Here is an 18,518-nt window from a genome sequence, read left to right as displayed (position 1 = left end):
TGCTTTACCCTGTAAAGGAAATATTGCATAAAAGCTATCACTGACCCATTGAACCACTTCATCTTGTCCATAAATTTTTCTATTCCTCGACCGACAGCGACCAAGCCCTCTCCACGGTATTTGATTTTTTAAAAACAACGCAGCTCATAACCGGGCACGGATCCACACCAAACTGAAACCAAACCTTATAAGCCAGTGCTGAAAACGATAGACAAGAATCCCGCTGGCTGGGACATGCTAGGCCAGGTCAGCCAGGTCAGGTCAGGTCACGCTAGGTCAGGTCAGGTCAGGCCAGGTCGGGCCACGTCAGGCGCTGTTAATCCACCGGGTCAACGGAGCCAGGCTTGGGACCATGCCTTGTGGGCCTGTCGCCTTCAGGCCGGTCACCGACATTGAGCGGCGGTCGAGGGGAGGGGGTGGGCGAGCTGGGGTCACGTGTCATGTCTAGGTGACGTAAAAAGACCGATCTCCTCACGCCGACTGCTCAGGTCAAAACAACACCATGACATGGCTCGTCGCTGGCGTTAAAAAGCAGATGCTCTCGTGGCATGGCCGTCCTGTTTTTCAGACAGGTGGAGCTGGAGGCAATGGGCGCCGTGTGACACCGCAGTGGTCGGATGTTTTGTCTAACCCTGAGCTATATGTGCCTGGCATGCCCGTGGTTAGGCGATAAATTGGCCATGTCGTAGTGCACCGCACTTTCTGGATGGATATACACTAAGTAAGTGTAATTTGCGCATCACTCAGCAACAACAGCGTCCTATTCACAATGTCGCCCGTAGACAAACGTGTGAGAAATATGTCAACCATGCCGCGTTGTGAAACACATGGAAGCTTTAAGTCCGCTTGTTGAGTCCTTTAATGGCCTCGGGCTCTTTTGCTTCGTTTATCAGTGGCCCCATAACTTCAAAATGATGGCAGAGAATTGGGATCAATTTTCTGCTAGGAGCGAGACGATAATAGCCCGTAATATACCAGGACTAGGACCACAACTACGTTGAAAGAGAGCGTGTCTCAATGTCTCTCGTGTCACAGTTTTGTTTAACGCAGCGGCACACCACTTCAGACATCGCTCAGATAAAAGGGCTAATGTCATCATGTCATGACCGCTTTACGAAGCTGTGTGTGGGACAAGGTCCAAAAGTCGGAGTGATTCTGAATGACTGGTCGGCGTGCTGCCAATGCCGTGCTTAGTACTACAAGCAGCGGTGGAAGCGTTGTCTGCAGATACCTGCAGAGATCCACGGAACAGGATTAGTGACGTCATAAGTCGCCTAACTACCAGCGACTGCGTCATCGCTCACGTCACATTTCAGAGTACGTGTGCAGCAGGTATATCTGCCGTCACTCCCGGAGTGAGAGTGTCCAATCTGACCCGGTTCACACGACTTGTGCACATTGCCGGAACAGCCTGTTCCTGCAGGATGATTCGCGCGCAGATACGAGACCATACAATAAACACGCGGAGCGGGCCCCGGGGAAAAGTAAGCGTTATTGTTTCATGGCATCAGCCAAATGGTAGCCACCAGAAGGCCGGTATCCACCTAAACGGCGGAGAGAGCTAGAAACCGCTCTTGAAACGATAAGATGATGATAATGATAGCTTAGCAACACCAGGTCCCAGGCTCTAACTACCGAATTTCCTCTGGTATGTTCGACGGTGGTGATGAGCATTACACAGTTGTTTGGTGACGACGGACATTACATGGCCGAGAGGTCGGGAAGCTAATGGCACCAGCAAACACATACACGGATGGTCAGGACGACTCTCAAGGTAAGCCGACAATGGGAAGCACGGCTCCCGCTCGACCCTTTCAGTGACGTCACACCAGCCGAACATCGCCGTCCCAGTGACGTCACATCAGTCAAGTTTCGCTGTCGCCAGGCCGCGCGGCGAAGCGGAGAGCTCTCGAGGCGAAGGACGGGCCCATTACCGCACGCGGGAACCGTCACCGCCAAGACAAAGCCGATCGTTCGGCGGCGCGACGGCTGACCGCGGGCCCGTTCCGTCGTGACCCCGCCCCTCCCCCGCACCCCGCGGCGGCGGCGCGCGCGCCCGTCCGTGACCGCCACCGGGCGTAAGCCGGAACAGACCGCTCGTGGCCGCCGACGAAAGTGAAACCGCCGGCCGGCCAGCAGACCGCCGCTGCCGGCGCTGCTGGGAGCTACGGTGCAGCTTCGCCCACGCACGCCGCTGCCGCCTGCTGCCCCCCCCCCCCCCCAAACACACTTTCCCGGCTCTGGTATGGAGTGTGGAAGTGCAGAGTCGGGTCTGCGACTCAATGGTAAGCGTGAGGCGCCGCGGCACACGACGCAGGAATGGAAAGCTGTTAAAGGTGGTTTTTTGGCGCCGTGTTTGCTTCCTTGAAAGCAGATAAGGCTCATGTTGGCAGGGGCAAGGGGGGATCAGCTCCCTCTTGCCATTGGCTAGGGGGAAAACATACCCTTGAAAAACCCTTGAACCCCTGAATATTCAAGAGGCTCAATCATCCTGATCGGAGGCCCCAGATGACCGAGAACAACACTTCAGCAATTTAAAAATGAGGCCCATAAGGCAACGAAAACTGCCGCGTATGAGTCTCTACATGACCAACACCGGGTCCTGTTGTTTGGCGGAAGTCCCCAGATTATCCAAATCAGACCCCATCACATGTATTGGGGACCACAAAAAAAATCATTTCAAAAATTAAGTACGAAATTATTCGAAAGAAATTCATGAAATTATTATAAATTGCTGAGATCGGCAGGACTGTCACGTTGGGCTTAGACAAAACGTTGTCATGTTGAAGTCTTTATATTTATATATATATACATACATATATATATATATATATATATATATATATATATATATATATATATGTACACATACTCATAGCTGCGGGCTCTTTAAATGTAAGTTGACGGAAATTGGGTGAAGATCTTGGGGGCTAGGATAAGATGTGGACATACGGGGTATAAAACAAGCGAGTGCGATGAGTATTGTTGTATTGACACCTGTGACCGTCAAGTGACTGGTTTGGCAACCTCTAAAGCTAGCAATCGTGAAAAGGACGGTGGGGCATCACAGCGGACACAATTCACGCCTGGGTCTCCCGGCCGAGGCTGGGGGGGGGGGGGGGGGGGGGTTCCGGCCATCACCACTGGCGCACTAACCCTCCGGTGACGTGGCCGGGTCTGGCACTCGTGCCGCAGCGGCAGTAGCATCCAGAGCTCGGGCGCAGCGGTTTGGCAGGCGCACCATCAATCAGTGGCCGAATCGGCATGGCAGAAGCATGACACAACGGTGGTGCAATGTTTTGCGGCGTGCCCGAGACGGCCTTTGGCGCCGGGGCCGGAGAAACATTACGATGCAGGGGTGAGGCAACGCCGGTGCAACTGCGGGATCGGCGGAGCTTGCGGAGCCCGCCGCGGCGGAGCTTGAGGAGCCCGCCGCGGCGGAGCTTGAGGAGCCCGCCGCGGCGGAGCTTGAGGAGCCCGCCACGGCGGAGCTTGCGGAGCCCGCCGCGGCGGAGCTTGAGGAGCCCGCCACGGCGGAGCTTGCGGAGCCCGCCGCGGCGGAGCTTGAGGAGCCCGCCACGGCGGAGCTTGCGGAGCCCGCCGCGGCGGAGCTCGAGGAGCCCGCCGCGGCGGAGCTCGAGGAGCCCGCCACGGCGGAGCTTGAGGAGCCCGCCACGGCGGAGCTTGAGGAGCCCGCCACGGCGGAGCTTGAGGAGCCCGCCGCGGCGGAGCTCGAGGAGCCCGCCGCAAAGGGGCTTGAGGAGCTCGCTGCGGTGGAGTCGTGATGTAGCTCTCGCCAATCCTGCATGGTCAAATAGCTTGTCGTTTTAAGCCCGAACAGCTTCGACAGACAGCTGAGTACGGCACAACTGAATCGGTTTTATAGGTGGTCCCGTCAGGCGTCCCTCGGCTTCTAACTCTCAACAGTGGAAGCTTAGCGAACAGACCTTCCCCTGCAGGGAATGCACATGTAGACCAGCGGGCACATGCCATGGTTGTCAGAAGTTTTGTGTTGGGCATGCAGGCTCTAAACGTGATGGACGAACACAGGTCGAGTTTGCGCAGAAAAGTGGTTTTAATGCGGCACCCATGGATTCTGAACGGGTGAAACATCCCACAGGAGTTCAGTGTCCGGAGGTGGTATTCCAGTTGGCACAAAGCAAGACAACCGCGTGTTTGTCTCATCCGCCGAACCGTTAACACTCTCGGTCCAATCGCTCGACGCCTGACGCCGCCTCTGCTCCTCCCCATCTCGACGCCACTGACGACGCCGCTGCGCCGGCGCGTGTCGGCGCCACCGCCGAACTTTCTCGACAGCGGCGGCGGCGGCGGCGGCGGCGGCGGCGCTCCGTCCGTTCAGCCACAGCCTTCGAAGGCCGTTCCCATCGGGCCAGCGTGCGGCCGGTCGGCCGGATGATCGTCGGCGCTGAGTGGATGGCACGAACGCGGCACGATCACGGCGCCGCTGGAGCCTGAAGTGAACGCTGCGCGAAGGAAGCGGAAGGCGACGAAAACGCAGAAGGGGAGGCGGAACAAGACTTTGGCGAGCGCGGGGTGTGCGAGACAGACAGCAGGGAGTGCTGAGAAGATGGAGGAGTCTGATACAGGGCTGGACCACGCATGGACCCAGCCAACCTTGATGCCATCCAATGTATAGAAGCAGCCCGAGGGTGACCCCGTCTACCACACGGGTTTTGAGGTCGGAGCTCTAACCCAGTTATTTGGTTGTTGCACCCAAGGACTGCGGTGGTGATCGCGTGGATGCAGGCGAAGGAATGGCGAAGGTGTGGCGAAACGCAGGGAAGCTGGTCCGATCCGTAAAGGCATGACACGAGCAACACGAAACGTATGGGAGTCTAAGCTCCGTGGGATAGCTATAGATCCGGGATCACTATACAGAAAAGGGCCAGACAGGCTAAAGGCTAAGCTCATCAGCCCTTGTTGGTCCAGATCGCCTTGTATTATTTAAGAAAAATCTTACCACACTCATTGCATCACTTGCCTCGCTCTACATTTTTCTCCCACATCTTTTTTCCGCTCTGTTTTGTAGCTCAGAATTGGCCGTTGCGTTGTTTACGACGTCAGTGCGCAGGCGCAACTAATTTCGGTGGCAGCCCCGCCCCTGTCGCAGCAGGGGCCGTCGAACGCTCAGCTGATGCGTGGGAAGGCCGCAGTCCTGCACTGTAGTGGGACTGGGGCCCGTGGGCAGCGGGGAAGGTTTGGACTGCCGGAAATGGGCAGTGGGGAAGGTTTGGACTGCCGGAAAAGGGCGGCGGGGAGGGTTTGGACTGCCGGAAAAGGACAGTGGGGAAGGTTTGCACTGCCGGAAAAGGGCAGTGGGGAAGGTTTGGACTGCCGGAAAAGGGCAGTGGGGATGGTTTGGACTGCCGGAAAAAGGCATTGGGGAGGGTTCGGCGTTACTGATGTTACGCTGACGGAGCGGATTTGGAACAAAAACAGTCCAGAGGTCACGTTCGGTCATGGAACCATGATACTATGTGAGAGCTAACTTAGCTATCACTATGTGAGATCTCATTTGTTTTCTTTCGTTGAACGGTGATATATGGCACCTGTGTTTATCAAAAAGGTATAGGATTGTAGCATTATTAGCACACATTTAATTTCAAACAGGAAGACACCCTTCACGTGTTCAAATTAGGTAAATGCCTTTGATGAATTCATTTGAACTCTGATCGGTTCTTAATCGCTTACAATAACCTGTTGAATCGCCTCGCTAATTTAGTTGTTGCGTATTCGTTTCTGTTTGAGAGGCCTAACAGCCGATAAGGCTTCAGTCGAATCTGAGACTCCAACAATCTGTTCGTAAGGTAAAAGTGCATTAATGTGGTGCACGTTTATTGAGTACAAACACAGTCGATAAGTTTGGATTGCTGGACCCAATGGAAGCTTATCTCAAATGGAGTGATGAACATATAACAAATGACTCCATTGTGACTTAAATTGCTTTATTAATGTTTTTGACGTCAGCAATTTATAAGACGGCACAATGAATCATGCTAGTATGCATAACTTTGTACGCGACAAAATGCACACCGCGATACTCGGGGAATGGTAAGGTACTACTGAATATCACCGAAGATCAAAACAAGCATGTAGCTTAACAATCGTCAGTTTCAGGCGTGACCATGCTGCCAGCTTTCGCGCTGCTGCTGATGGTTTTCAGCGGTGGCTGACGACTGCCGGCCCACGACTGGCGGCCTCGCCCGCCAGCCCTCGAAAGGCAAGCGCCCTGGTCCCGTTGTGCAACAGGCAGCAGGCGGCACCGGGGCGGGATTGGGATGGGATTGTGCACGCAGACCTGACCGCGGGTCACCGTTAACAGCAGCGAGAGGCCGCGGCGGCTCACCACCCAGCCGCGGCCTCCGCCGCAGCGCCCAGAGTCGAAAACAGCCGGGCCGCGCTCCCACCAATCGACGGCCTGCGCGAGTGCGCTCAACGCTTTCGTCAGCGCGCCGAGCCCGGCGTCGGGTCAAGAGGTCGCCAAAGCCGAGCACCAGACCCGGAACAGCACGTGCGCGCCGCATCCCGCCTTGTGCAACGCGCTATTGTTGTTGCGGGGCCGTTATGCGTGGCGGTTTTTGCCGCGGCCGAGCTCGGGCAGCGTGACTGCAATGATAAGCGGCGGCACTCCGCCCGAATCTCATCAGGCGGTGTCAGAGGCGGCGAATAACAGGTGCGGTGCGCGCTCACGGTTGTGTGTGGTGGGGCTGAGCTGCAGCCGGCTGGTCGCGGTCGGGTTTCACCTTTGTAGGCTCAGCTGATTGCGGCTGCGGTTGCGGCACGGAGGCGGTGGGCAGAGTGTCGCTCGGAACAGTCGCGGTCGGCGCCTGCCTTGGAGGGGTTTCGATGTCCAAGGCCAGTTTGGCTTAGAGCACCAATGTGCGTGGCATCACGCGAAAGGGACGACCTGCATCGAAAGTTGAAGTCGACTCTTGCAACACTGCGCCACGCGAGCGCTGATGATGGACGCAGTGCGTCAGACGCCAATCAACTCACAGCGGTAACACCCGTGCTTAGGTCTCGGCCAGCGGCCTCCGTTGAACCTCATCGCGAGCCGCGACGAACCGGCGCAGCAGGTTCACATGCCACATGTTCACATGTTCACATGCCACCGTTCAGTCGCGCAGGTCGCTATCATCGTCGTCGCTGCTCCCTGGCTGCCGGCCGGCGGAGGCTGACCGCGGCCGACAGACCACCAGCCGCCGGTCAGGCGCCACTCGCTCAGTCCCACGGCTGAGCCGAGGCGGCTGATCGATTGACCCGGAGGTAGCCACCGCAGCCGAGATGTGCCGGCCCAACTGGCCACACTGACCTTGTGCGCCTCGGTGGATGTTTGTAGTAACGGGCGAGTGCGGAAATGGAAATGTTAATGCGGTGTGGGTATGGCGGGATGGCGCACTGCCAGGCGTTAACCCGAGTCCCGTTAGGCTTGGTGGCTCGCGAGCAGCTGCACGAAAGATCGCGTGACAGCGGTCGTGAAGCAGAGCTGAGCCTGTCGTGATCCCGTCCATTGTGGTGGTGGCATGGTGGCATGCAAGCCGCGAATAGACGATTGTGGTGCAAGATGATACGTCAATTATCACAGGTCTTTAACAACGGTAATCATGCACCAGAACCAAATGAGTGTGGGCATATCTGGTGCTATTCTAGGGCATGTCAGTGACGCCACGACGCTGGCAGTCTTGAAAGGATCACGCATGCTATATTTCAACAACAAAGTTAAGCCGGGAATATATTCGCAGGCTCTTCCACACATGCAAATCAGCATATGTTGGCAGCCTGCTCAGCCTGAAGCCCTAGCGCCCTGCTGTGAGGCACGTGACCCCGCCGTCAGCAGAGCTGCCACCCAGCTAGTGCAGCCTGTTGTGACTGTCAACGTGCAAATAGGGGTGGGTTTTTGCCAGCCGTTCCCGTATGCTTCGCACACGGTCACCCGTATGTTAACAACAGTGCATCACCGATGACCGGTCAGGAGATGGCGGTGTATCGCGGGCGCGGCGGCAGAGGAAGCTGTCCTCTCCCCGATTGCTCTCCTTGCAGTCTGAGCTTCTCGCTGCTAGTGAGTGTTTGTCCATGGTGTTGCCCGCCAACCCTGCGTTTGTACCGAAGGGTGTTCCTGATGCGTACAGGCGGTAAACAGAGTCGTTGAAGAAACCATCCACTCTGCAATGAAGCCTCCGGCTCAAGGGAAATCGAAGAGCAGGGGAATGACTGATCAGAAGAGAGAGCGTATGGCAGTGGAGCTTCTCGGAGAGGATGTGGGGCAGCACTATACCGTGAGTGCAGCACATTAACTTTGACTTTTCCCGAGAGAGGTTGAGACGTGTTGGCTGGCTCTGATTTCTGTTTGTTCCCTGCTGCCAGGGATGCGTTAACTCGTATGTTTGCGGACGTGCGTAGGATCAAGTCCGGGTTTCTCTGCTCAGGATCAGGTTAAACTCGTATTGCTCACGTCATCAAGTCCGCTTCTCCCTCCCCACCCCTCTCCTCTCTCTCCTCTCTCTCTCTCTCTCTCTCTCCTCTCTCTCTCTCTCTCTCTCTCTCTCCATCTCTCTCTCTCTCTCTCTCTCTCTCTCTCTCTCTCTCTCTCTCTCTCTCTCTCTCTCTCTCTCTCTCTCTCTCTCTCTCTCTCTCTCTCTCTCTCTCTCTCTCTCTCTCTCTCTCTCTTTATCTGCCCCAACACAAGAGATAGAGAAAGAGAGGGAGAGAGAGGGGGGGGGGAGAGGAGAGAGAGAGGTACAGGAGGACCGCAGCGTGGTTTAACACTGTATGTCCACAGAGCGGAGACCAGCGCAGGCAATCATCATCAACTAACGTTAAACCAGAATATATATATATATATATATATATATATATATATACATATAAGGAATCTAGCATTTATACATAATGTATATATATATATATATATATATATATATATATATATATATATATATATATATACACATATTGAATCGTTGTCTGAGATGAGGCATGGGCTTGCTCAGAGGACACCACTTGCGTCAGAGCTTTAGACTGTATCACATTTTTATAGGATGTTTACCGTAAAGTAATGGTAAACTCTGAACCGGATCTTAAGGATTTCATAGTCTCCTTTTCCCGTTTTGGGCTAACAGTGGGGAAACAATAGACCCCTGTAGCTGAAGCAAACATACTTTTTCGACCTGAAGTGCCAAGGTCCTTCCGACAGCAAACATCCACCTGCCGCTGCTGCAACACACTTTCCACGTCCGTCTGAACGCCTGCAACGTGAAGTCAGTTCAGCCTCTCTCGCATCAAGGGAAGTCCTACGCTCTGCTTTCATATCGCTCATGTTTCGCTTTGACCAAACTCACCCGAGCTGATACCCCTTATGCGCGTGATCTTGCTCTCCCCTCCCCCCTATCTATTAGGCATGATCGCCGTTCGCGACAGACGTCTGCCGGCGTCGGTTTCACCGGCTGCTGATTGGTCGGCCAGCTGACCGGCGACCGCTCATTGGTCGCCGGCTGGCCGGGGATTGGGAAAGCGATTGGCGGATGTCGCCGCACGTCACACGGCTCGTCCGTCAGCAGTGTGACGCTGGCGGCGCAGATGAGACGAGCCGACAGCGCCCATGAAGGCGTTAGCTGCCCGCAGCTGCCGCCCGCCGGCTTTCTAGTGACGTCACGCAGTCACGGTCCGGGTCCAAGGCTCGCGCTCACGCATGTCGCCGGGCGCCTCTGACTCACCCGCGCTCGGCAGGTGGAAGGCATGGTGAAGGATGTGTAAACTCAATGGACGCTGGGCTCGCTACGGGCAGTTGCTTCCGCTTCACCGGGGCCGAGCTTTTGCTCCCCTATCGCGTCCACAAAATCATCATGTTTGCCAGCGGCGGCCGCCGTTTTTCCTGCGGTCGGATTCGACCGCTGGTAGTGCAGGGAGCACACCCAGCGTCGATAGGAGAGCACGGACCGACCCGCACCTTCGATCGCGAGAGGAGGACGGTGGGCGCCCTTGAACGGGCTGAAGGAGACGGGTATACTAGTTGGTCTCCAGTCTTACAAACGTGGGTGACGGACTCAATCGTGCAGGCAGGTTCTGGTCGCTGTCCCTTTGTTACTCTCACCTACAATGTACTTTGTATTTGTCGAATTTTCTCCAAGGGGTGTGGGAAAGGAGAGGAGAAGGAGAAAGGACAAAGGAGAAAGAGGAGAGCAAAGAATTATTGATCCATGATGAGCAGCATACATTCTTTTATATCATCGCAGCATAAGGTGTTGTGCGAAATGTCAGTTCCTTGAAAATGAATAGAAGACTTTGAGAACAGATGACCAAAGCTGGCGCAAAGAGTGCCAAGGAAGGCGTGTGGCGGAAACGCCCTCGCGTGCCCTCCGAGCACCCGAATCCGCCAGCACATGGACTGTCTGCTGGCCGCTTGCCCCGCGTTCCGTACCGCCCGCCGTATGTCTACTGTCTGCCTGGCACCCCCGCTTGGGGGAGACGCACCCCGTCTGCGCCCGCCGCCATCCGCACGGCATCCTTGGCAGCCGCGGCGCAGACAATGAGCTGGGAGCGGCGCAGGTACGGAGGGCCTGGCCCCTCTGCTGAGCACGCCAGGCAGCCTTGACCAGCGAGGAAGCGGCAGCCCGCCACGCGCACTTCCTCCGCTCGCTGGCGGCCAGGACTCGGCGGCGGCGGGGCCCTGTGTGACCTGGCGCCGCCCCCGTGGGCCGTACCGTTACTCGGCGCCGCACGCCGCATGCTCATGCTGTCCGGTGCTGGACGACCGCGACGCTGCTCTGGCTGTTTGAGAGATGTGTTCTAATAGAGAAGCTGCCGCTGCTAGCACAATGGTGGATCTGGAACGCTGCGTGGAGAACAATGCCAGGGGAGGGTAAACAACGTACATATTTAATAACTAATGAAATCATCACATTTTGCTTACCTACCTCAAGGATTGTTTTGAAGTAATCTTTCCTCTGCACAAGCTGCTTAGCTTGAGTTTACAGTTCAGGAATGTGCCATTTTTGCTCGACTTTGGTCATTTTGGGGAGGGTACGCACGACCCACGCCTCTGGATCTGTTCTTGCACTAGCAGTGTGGAGGTCAGCGTTGGCCGGGGAAGGTGCATGTGAGAGTCAGCGTTGGCCGGGGAGGGTGCATGTGAAAGTCAGCGTTGGCCGGGGAGGGTGCATGTGAGAGTCAGCGTTGGCCAGGGAGGGTGCATGTGAGAGTCAGCGTTGGCCAGGGAGGGTGCATGTGAAAGTCAGCGCTGGCCGAGAAGGGTGCATGTGAGAGTCAGCGTTGGCCGGGGAGGGCGCATTAAACCATGTGTGCAGCCGGCAGCGAGAAGACGTCATCCGGCTGGCACGTGCAATGTTTGAGTAGTAACATCCAGGGCTAGTGCAAAGTCTGTTCAGCCTGCACACAATGAGAGTGTACACGTCAGCTGCATCATAAAGTCTGCAGCTGTGATGAAACACAGAGCCGACAAAAATCGGCCGATCCGTGCCAGGCTCGGTCGGGGTACTGACGGCTTTCTGACAGTTCACACCCATCTGAAGGCTGACTGCCTCTATTGCGTGCAGACCGTACACATCGCCGGGCGCCAAGATCAGTGCCAGATTAAAGAATGAAAGCTCACGACGTTTAACATTTCTTCCGGCCGCAGAAACGAGAGCTTGCCCAGTTCGCACGACCGGGTAAACGCCGCCAGCAGAGAGCGAAACCGGTCGTCCGAACCGGTACGAACCCTCGAGAGAAACGTGGATCGCAAGGATCGCAGGAGGCGATGATGTCAGCCGAGCGCCGTCCAGCTGGCAAACGCCAGCTGGCGAACGTCAGCTGATCGCGCTGGCTGGCTCGCACTCGGCTGACGCCAATTACCGGCATTCTGAGCGGCGAAGCACGGAGCCGGCGGACTTGTCTGTCGGCAGGGGAATGAAGCCACCTCCAGCTCTGTGGCAGAGCGGGAGCGAGGCGAACGAGTTCTATGGCGGGATTGTGGCCAGGAGACACGAAGTGAGAGTGAAAATAATTACCAGTACGTGGGCAGAGATTCCAAGAATAGGTCAGGCTATGATACAATGAACGCGCCGCGCAGCGCAGCGGCGCGCATGAGTAGTATGGGACAAAAAATAAGACAAAAAGGGAGTTAAGACAAGCATGGTGAAAAGGCAGAGACAGCAGACGGAAGGAAGAGCATACGAGACATTGATGGAGATTAGGGCTGTCAATTGGCGATACGGGACCAGACCACAGCAAAACGTCTTGACCGTCAAAAGGAAGCAGCGGCAGTCTCCCACCACGACTGTGATGCAGCTGCCCTCGAAATGGTGCCAAGATCCTCAGGTCAATCGGCAGCCGTTACGCTGGTTGTGGCGTCAGTTCTGACATCAGCAGGTGTGACGTCGGTTCTGACGTCACCTGATGTGACGTCGGTCTTGACGTTAGTTGATGTGACGTGCGGCAGCGGCGCCGCGATCACGTGGTTGCGCCGTTGTGTCACCGGGTCGCCACGTGACGCGGCCTCTGCGGCATCCTCTCGCTAATGACAGCTTTACGCGTTCCCGGACCGCTGACGTCACAGCGGGCTGTGACGTCACGCATTGTTGTGACACCCGGCAAAGGCGCAGCCGGCAGAGTAAGGTCAGAGGACGGCAGAGGCGTCCTTCGACCGAGGAACCGACCGCGCCTCTGGCAAACGTACTCCTGCCTGACGGGAGGCTAAGCAGTTGACGTCACATTCGGCAGTTTGCACGTGCAAGAGGTCGTGCACGTCTGGAGCGAGGGAGGGGCCTGCGGCCGCACCCTCTGTATGACGTCACTCCGTAGGGGCGACCAGAGTGGTGAAGCGGCCACGCTGGTGGGTTTGCGGTCGGCTGGTGGGTGGCGCGGATAACACCAGCTCGCTTCAGCGATCTGTCACCATGAGGAAATATTACGCCAGTTACGCCAGTGGACTGTGACTTATGCGTTTGTTCCTAGTTCGTGACCTGGCTGCGTTCGCCCCAGAACCCGAGTGATGCGGTCGTTGGCCGATTTTGGTGATAAGGTGGCACTCTACCCGTGGGGCCAGGCGTTTCGTGTTCACATTTGTCTGGATAATATATTGTCATCCATCATATTGTGCAAGATGTTGTGACGCAGTGTTTACCGGCTTCATAGGGCTTGGGAGCCGGCCCGCTCTATTGTGGAGCCTTACCCCTCGCCGGGGATGGAAATGGGATGTCGCCGCGGCCTATCCTGGTCTGACCCAGTGCTGCTACAGGTTTAAAAAGCTTCCTGCTGTGATTGCATGCTCGGAGAGACTTGTGATTCTAGTCTAAATCCCTTTGAAATAAGGCTTTAGAGACCAGGGAATGAATGTCTGAAAATACTATGGCTATGAAAAAGTCACGCGAGCATGGCTTACAACCGCAACACTAATGTAATAAATTAATTTTGCTGACGGATATGGTCTCTCCTGCTGGCAGCCACCATCACTACAGATGTGTGGTCAAATGATTTCACGCGGCCTTGGAGAAACGTATCAAGTTTGTCCATAAGTGTGTGCTAGTCTTTTTTTGTTGCGCAACTTATGTTAAACATGCAAATAAACCGGTAAAAAGCTCAGAACCTCATCTGTCGTCATCGCCGTGTATCTAGGCAGACGCACTGTATATACGCCACCGTAGATAAGTCGATCACCCTTACAGCTCGGAAAGTGCTTTCAGATGCAAATGACTTCTGTCGACATGAATTTGGGGAGATCCTTACCGCCGTGTCCTTGGAGAATCACCTGCTCTATCTGTGGCCTTTCTCTGTACATTCCCTTTTAGTCGTCTTTCAGAAGCATTGTCGATAAAAAACAATCTCATTTACGGTTGTGGCGTAACGTCGGCGGCAGTGCCATGTCTTTCATTATCACCGACGCGATCGTTTTATAGCTGTCTTAATAGGGCCACTGGATCAGAGTCCCTGGTTCACTTCCTGTTCTCCGAGTTTCGGCACGGCAAGGAATCTACATTCCGCGCTTCCTAAGACACGCTGTCAAGCAGCTCGTCAGCACGCATGCCAGCCATTCTATCTGTTTTCAGGCGAATGCCACGCAATGCCACGGGAGGCAAACCATTTCCTTGGTTGTCACCTCCGCTTCCTGGGCCGGTCTTTCCGCTTCGCTGCTGTTATTCCGCATCCGCCCCGGTCTCCTTCCTCTTTGGTTCAGGATGCAGCGCACAGGACTCTGACAGGAGCTGTGCCGCAATGTGATGGCGCGAGCAGACGGCGGCACGCTTCCACGCTGGCGCCGCGCCATCAGGGCGAGTATCGCACCGGCAGCGCGAGCGACGCTTGAACGCTGTGTGCCACAGCAGGCGACAGCGCAAGCGACCCCTGCACGCCGTCTGTCCCAGCAGATGCCAGCCGCACTTCACCCGTGCCCATCGCTAAAGCATGCTGGGAGGCTCAGCAGTGAACATGCGCCTGCAGCCTCAGCAAATGGCACCGGCGACTGCAGTCAGCTGATGATGGGGAGGCGCGCCTTTTCAGCGCGCTCGAGTTGTTGGCAAAACTTAACGAGAAGGTCGCCCTCTCGCTGCGGCTCAAGACGACTCAGTCCTGCGCGAGGCCTCGGCTTCTGGCGCTGCCTGTGGTCCCTGCCTTGCCGAGAGTCCGCCACGCAGACGCCGGCGCTCGCCAGCAAGCGAGGCGGAACTCGGGCGGCGAAAGTGACAGCTGACACCGAGTCGGCCGAGGGGACGGGGAGTGGGCCGCAGCCGCGGCTCCGGCGGGCCGCGCGGCGGCGCGCGCGATGCGTGGCCCATGTCAGTCAGGGCCGCTGGACCACACCGCCGGCGGCAAGGCAGCCGCAAAGCCTCACGCGCGCGCGCGCAAGGAAACCGGACGCGGTCCGGAGACGATGGAGAGACTGACCCTGGGTGGCGGGAGGGTGAAATTTAACAGGATGGGGAGAGGTGCGCCGAGTGGTGCTCTCGCCTTGGAGCCGCCGTAGCCGGGGTCGGTTTGAGAGCACGGGACTTGGTGATGCATCCTCTTCTGAGGATATGCGTCCTCTGTCCTCAGTCAGTTGTCTCTGTGTGCGCTCAGGCACACAAAGGCCACTGATGGCGGTGGAGAACACGGCGCAGAGGTTTTTTGCTTAGCGACAATCGTGGCGACTTGCGACCGGACGGCGTCTCCGGATCGAATTCCCAATGAATATAAGGAACTGGGAGTCACGTGGAAAATTGCCTGCCAACCGCCTCGTCAAAAATGGGAGATCCTTCCGACCTTGGAGCCATGACGCAATAGTATCGTGTATCAGCGGCACGAAAACGCAGTGTCGGTTAGTGGCAGTCCGCGGCCGGGTTAATTATTCACTATGACGTCACTGGTGCGAAGCCGGCGGCAAGGCGGACCACTTGGCGCGGTGCCAAGAGGCTTCGATGCGGGTCAACAGGGAGCCACGGGCGCTGTTAGGTGCCGGCCGTGTGTGGCACGGAGGCCGGCGCCGTGTCCGAGGAGTGGGTCAGGGGGTCAAGGGATCACGGTACACACCAACCAGGGATCACGGTACACACCAACCAGGGATCATGGGTAGACAACTGAGCGTGCGAGACCGCTTAGGCATAGGATAGGTTATGAGCGTTTAGGATAACGAAAGGACCAATGTCAAACATTCCTGGGATAAAGGCATTGGGGTCGGGATTTCAGCTGAAGTAGGTCTATGAGTCAGGACGTTCTGGACACAAAAGAATGATGGGCGTAATGTGTAAGGACCTAGGTTGGAGCGTCGCATCTAATACATTACCGCAGACACTATCCGCAAGCATGCCCAATGCTTTGGTGCTGTGTACACCTGGCATCGGAGAAGCTAAATCTAGAAAACAGCTGGCTATGCTGTCTTCCAACAAAATAAAATTTAGAAAAAAACGCTGATGTCAGTGGTATGCAAAGTTTTGGAAGGATCCAGCCAGAGGGAATATAGAGATGGAAGGCAAAAAATAAAACGCCGAAGAAAATACTGGTGAATCGCGGGGAGAAACGAGCCAAAAAAACAAAATGCTTTAGAAGATAATTTTTCCGACTTGATCTTCGGATGTATCACCTAGCACAAGGTGAAATGTTTTGAACTCGGCACAAGCAGTCTTAGTCCGATTCGCTCCCACGTGAGTATAAATGTGGCGGCGGCTGCGGCTGAACCGGCAACGTTCGCTGGACTGCTCGAGGCACTCTTGCGTCACTAACCGCGAATATGACAGATGTCGCTGGCAGCATCTCCACACGCCAGTGGCGGACAGTGTACGCCGCTGGGCGCATCTCTATACGCTAGCAGTGTCTGCACACGTCAGTGGCGGACAGTGTACGCCGCTGGGCGCGTCTCTATACGCTAGTAGTGTCTGCACACGTCAGTGGCGGACAGTGTACCGCTGGGCGCGTCTCTGCACGCCGTCGGCATCGGCCGGGAGTCCTTTAAGCGCCTTCCAGCGGGTCGAAGCCCGCCATTGACGAGGTCTGAGCACCCTTGGCACCTCTCCAGGACGACTCAGGCGACCTGCCCAGGTGCTTCTGCCCTTTGCCGGCAGGACGGCCCGGCGAGAACAGACCCACGCAGCCCATCCCGCCACTGTTACAACCAGGAAATCCTGCCTGAAGCCAGGCGCGTCTCCGGCCAGGAACCGGCGCCACCCTCGCCGTGGGCGGCGTTGGCGGCGTTGGCGTCGACTCTCCGCGAAGGGGTCCGCCGCTGGCCGCTGTGACGTAACGTCGGCCGGACGGACACGCCCTGAGAACGGTCGCTTTCTTCTCGCGCCGTTCGACGCCGCGCGCGCCCTTCTGCCGGCGGCGGCCCCCGGCGCGGGCGCGACCCCACCCCAAAATGGGCGCCAGTTGTGGCGCAGGCAGACGAGGCGTGGCGCAATCGTCGCGCGGCGCGGGTGCGGGCTCTGCGACGAGCGTGGCGCACGGGTGACGAGAGCGGCACCGATCCAGTGAAGGGAAAGCGGAAGGACTGCGGGTCGTTGGAGATATCGGCGGAGGTGGTGCCCCACTGAGCCCATGGAGCCAGATGGCGTGCGATGCGGTTGCTGACAGTGTTGTGGAATGCATGTGTGCCCTGGTGTGCGGTGCTGGTCATGCGAAACTCAGCAGCGTAGCTTTGGTCACTGGCGCTCGTGCCGCTTCTTCCCAAATAGGCTGAGTTTACTCCGAATACGTACAGTGGCTCAGTCCAGGCGTGTCTAGGCGCTGTCGGGCTTCATACACACTGAACTCACCCGGACTTCATTTCAATCGCTGGATTTGCCGAGACACATCCGAATCCATGCGTCCGCCACTGGAACTCCATGGTGGGGCTGCTCGAGGCTGCTGACCCCGACACGCGACAACATTCGAGTCTCTGTTTGCCGCGCAGGCACCATCTGGCTGTCGGCGACCTCCAAGCGACCTCCCACCATTTCCCCGCGACAGACTTACCTGAGTGTTTGGATTTCTCCAGCTGCGTTTTTACACGTGCCGCAGCCACGTTGATGGCGTTCTCCACCTCGCCGTCTTCAAAGTGCACGTGTGCCGGGTGCGCGTGCTGCTGGCACGTGACGGCGGCGCACAGCCAAAGCCATAGCGTCCCCACCAGCCATCTGTGAACGGAAGAGACGGAAGGTGTCAGCGCCGTCAGCGGCGGCGACGGCACCTGAAGAGGCTCCGGCGGCAGGGTGTCCGGCGGGCTCGCTTCTTCTGGCGTGAAGGACATCGATGGGACGTTCGTCACGGTTTTGCACGCACGAGGAAAGCAGCGTGAAGCGCCCCGCCGGCGTTGGTTTCTGATGGCGGTAACCGTTTGATGTTTGGGTGTTGTGCTGCTGGCTGTTGATTACAACGGCACTTGTTTGCTTTCGAAGCTCAGTGCCGGCAGCTTCTTACTAAAAGATTGTGGGATGAAGCTAGGCCGTTTAATAACACCTACGAACGTTTTTAGGTTACGTTTTGAGACTCTGATGCATTGTAGGATGAAAATTTTTCTTCTATCTGGCAAGGCAATGGAAGCGGTACCCGATCTGTGTGAGGGGCCATGATATAATAGCATGCAATCGGTCAACTCGCAATCACTTTTATCCAATCCGCCTGCTCCACGCGGGGTTTCAATCACATCCATCCACCAACATTACTAAACAACCCTACCCATCCGTTGGCCGCCGGCTTACCATTCTGCTTGGATTGGGCTCTATATAAAGCAAGGATTAAGAGCGCCTTGCACTTCTACTCAATGCATATGTGTGCGGCTGGCACAGTCATTCGTGATGTGTTCAAGAGGTATGGCTGCAGTGAGTCGCCATTGAGATCTGTGTGCTATATTTTGTTAATTGCGTTTCATCCAGTGGCTCTATCATAAACCCTATACTATTACATGTTTTTTTTTCATTTTCACTGTTCATCGAAAGGGTGATGCTTAAACACCTTAGTGGAGGACAATGTATGGCAAAATGTGCATGAGACTGCAATAGCTCTACCTTTTATCACAGTCAACATGCACACAGACAAGAACTGCATTCAGGTCG

The 18,518-nt window shown here is 56.3% G+C and overlaps 1 protein-coding gene across 1 annotated transcript in view; it reads right to left on the bottom strand.

Annotated features, from left to right (window-relative positions):
- Positions 1-17,963, bottom strand: part of LOC119113636 (uncharacterized) — a gene marked incomplete at its 3' end in the record, with an annotated part of 28,259 nt that extends 10,296 nt beyond the window's left edge. The window contains 2 exon segments of the mRNA XM_037237922.1: positions 17,440-17,600; positions 17,944-17,963. Of these exon segments, the coding sequence (XP_037093817.1) occupies positions 17,440-17,600; positions 17,944-17,963 (181 nt within the window).
- Between the last annotated feature and the right edge of the window lie 555 nt (positions 17,964-18,518).

The sequence above is a fragment of the Pollicipes pollicipes genome, unplaced genomic scaffold (assembly GCF_011947565.3).
Source record: "Pollicipes pollicipes isolate AB1234 unplaced genomic scaffold, Ppol_2.1 Scaffold_7262;HRSCAF=8765_pilon_pilon_pilon, whole genome shotgun sequence".
In the NCBI taxonomy this organism is placed as follows: domain Eukaryota; kingdom Metazoa; phylum Arthropoda; class Thecostraca; order Pollicipedomorpha; family Pollicipedidae; genus Pollicipes; species Pollicipes pollicipes.
The sequence above is the reverse complement of the archived record's forward strand: the minus strand, read 5'-3'. Positions and strand labels throughout refer to the sequence as shown.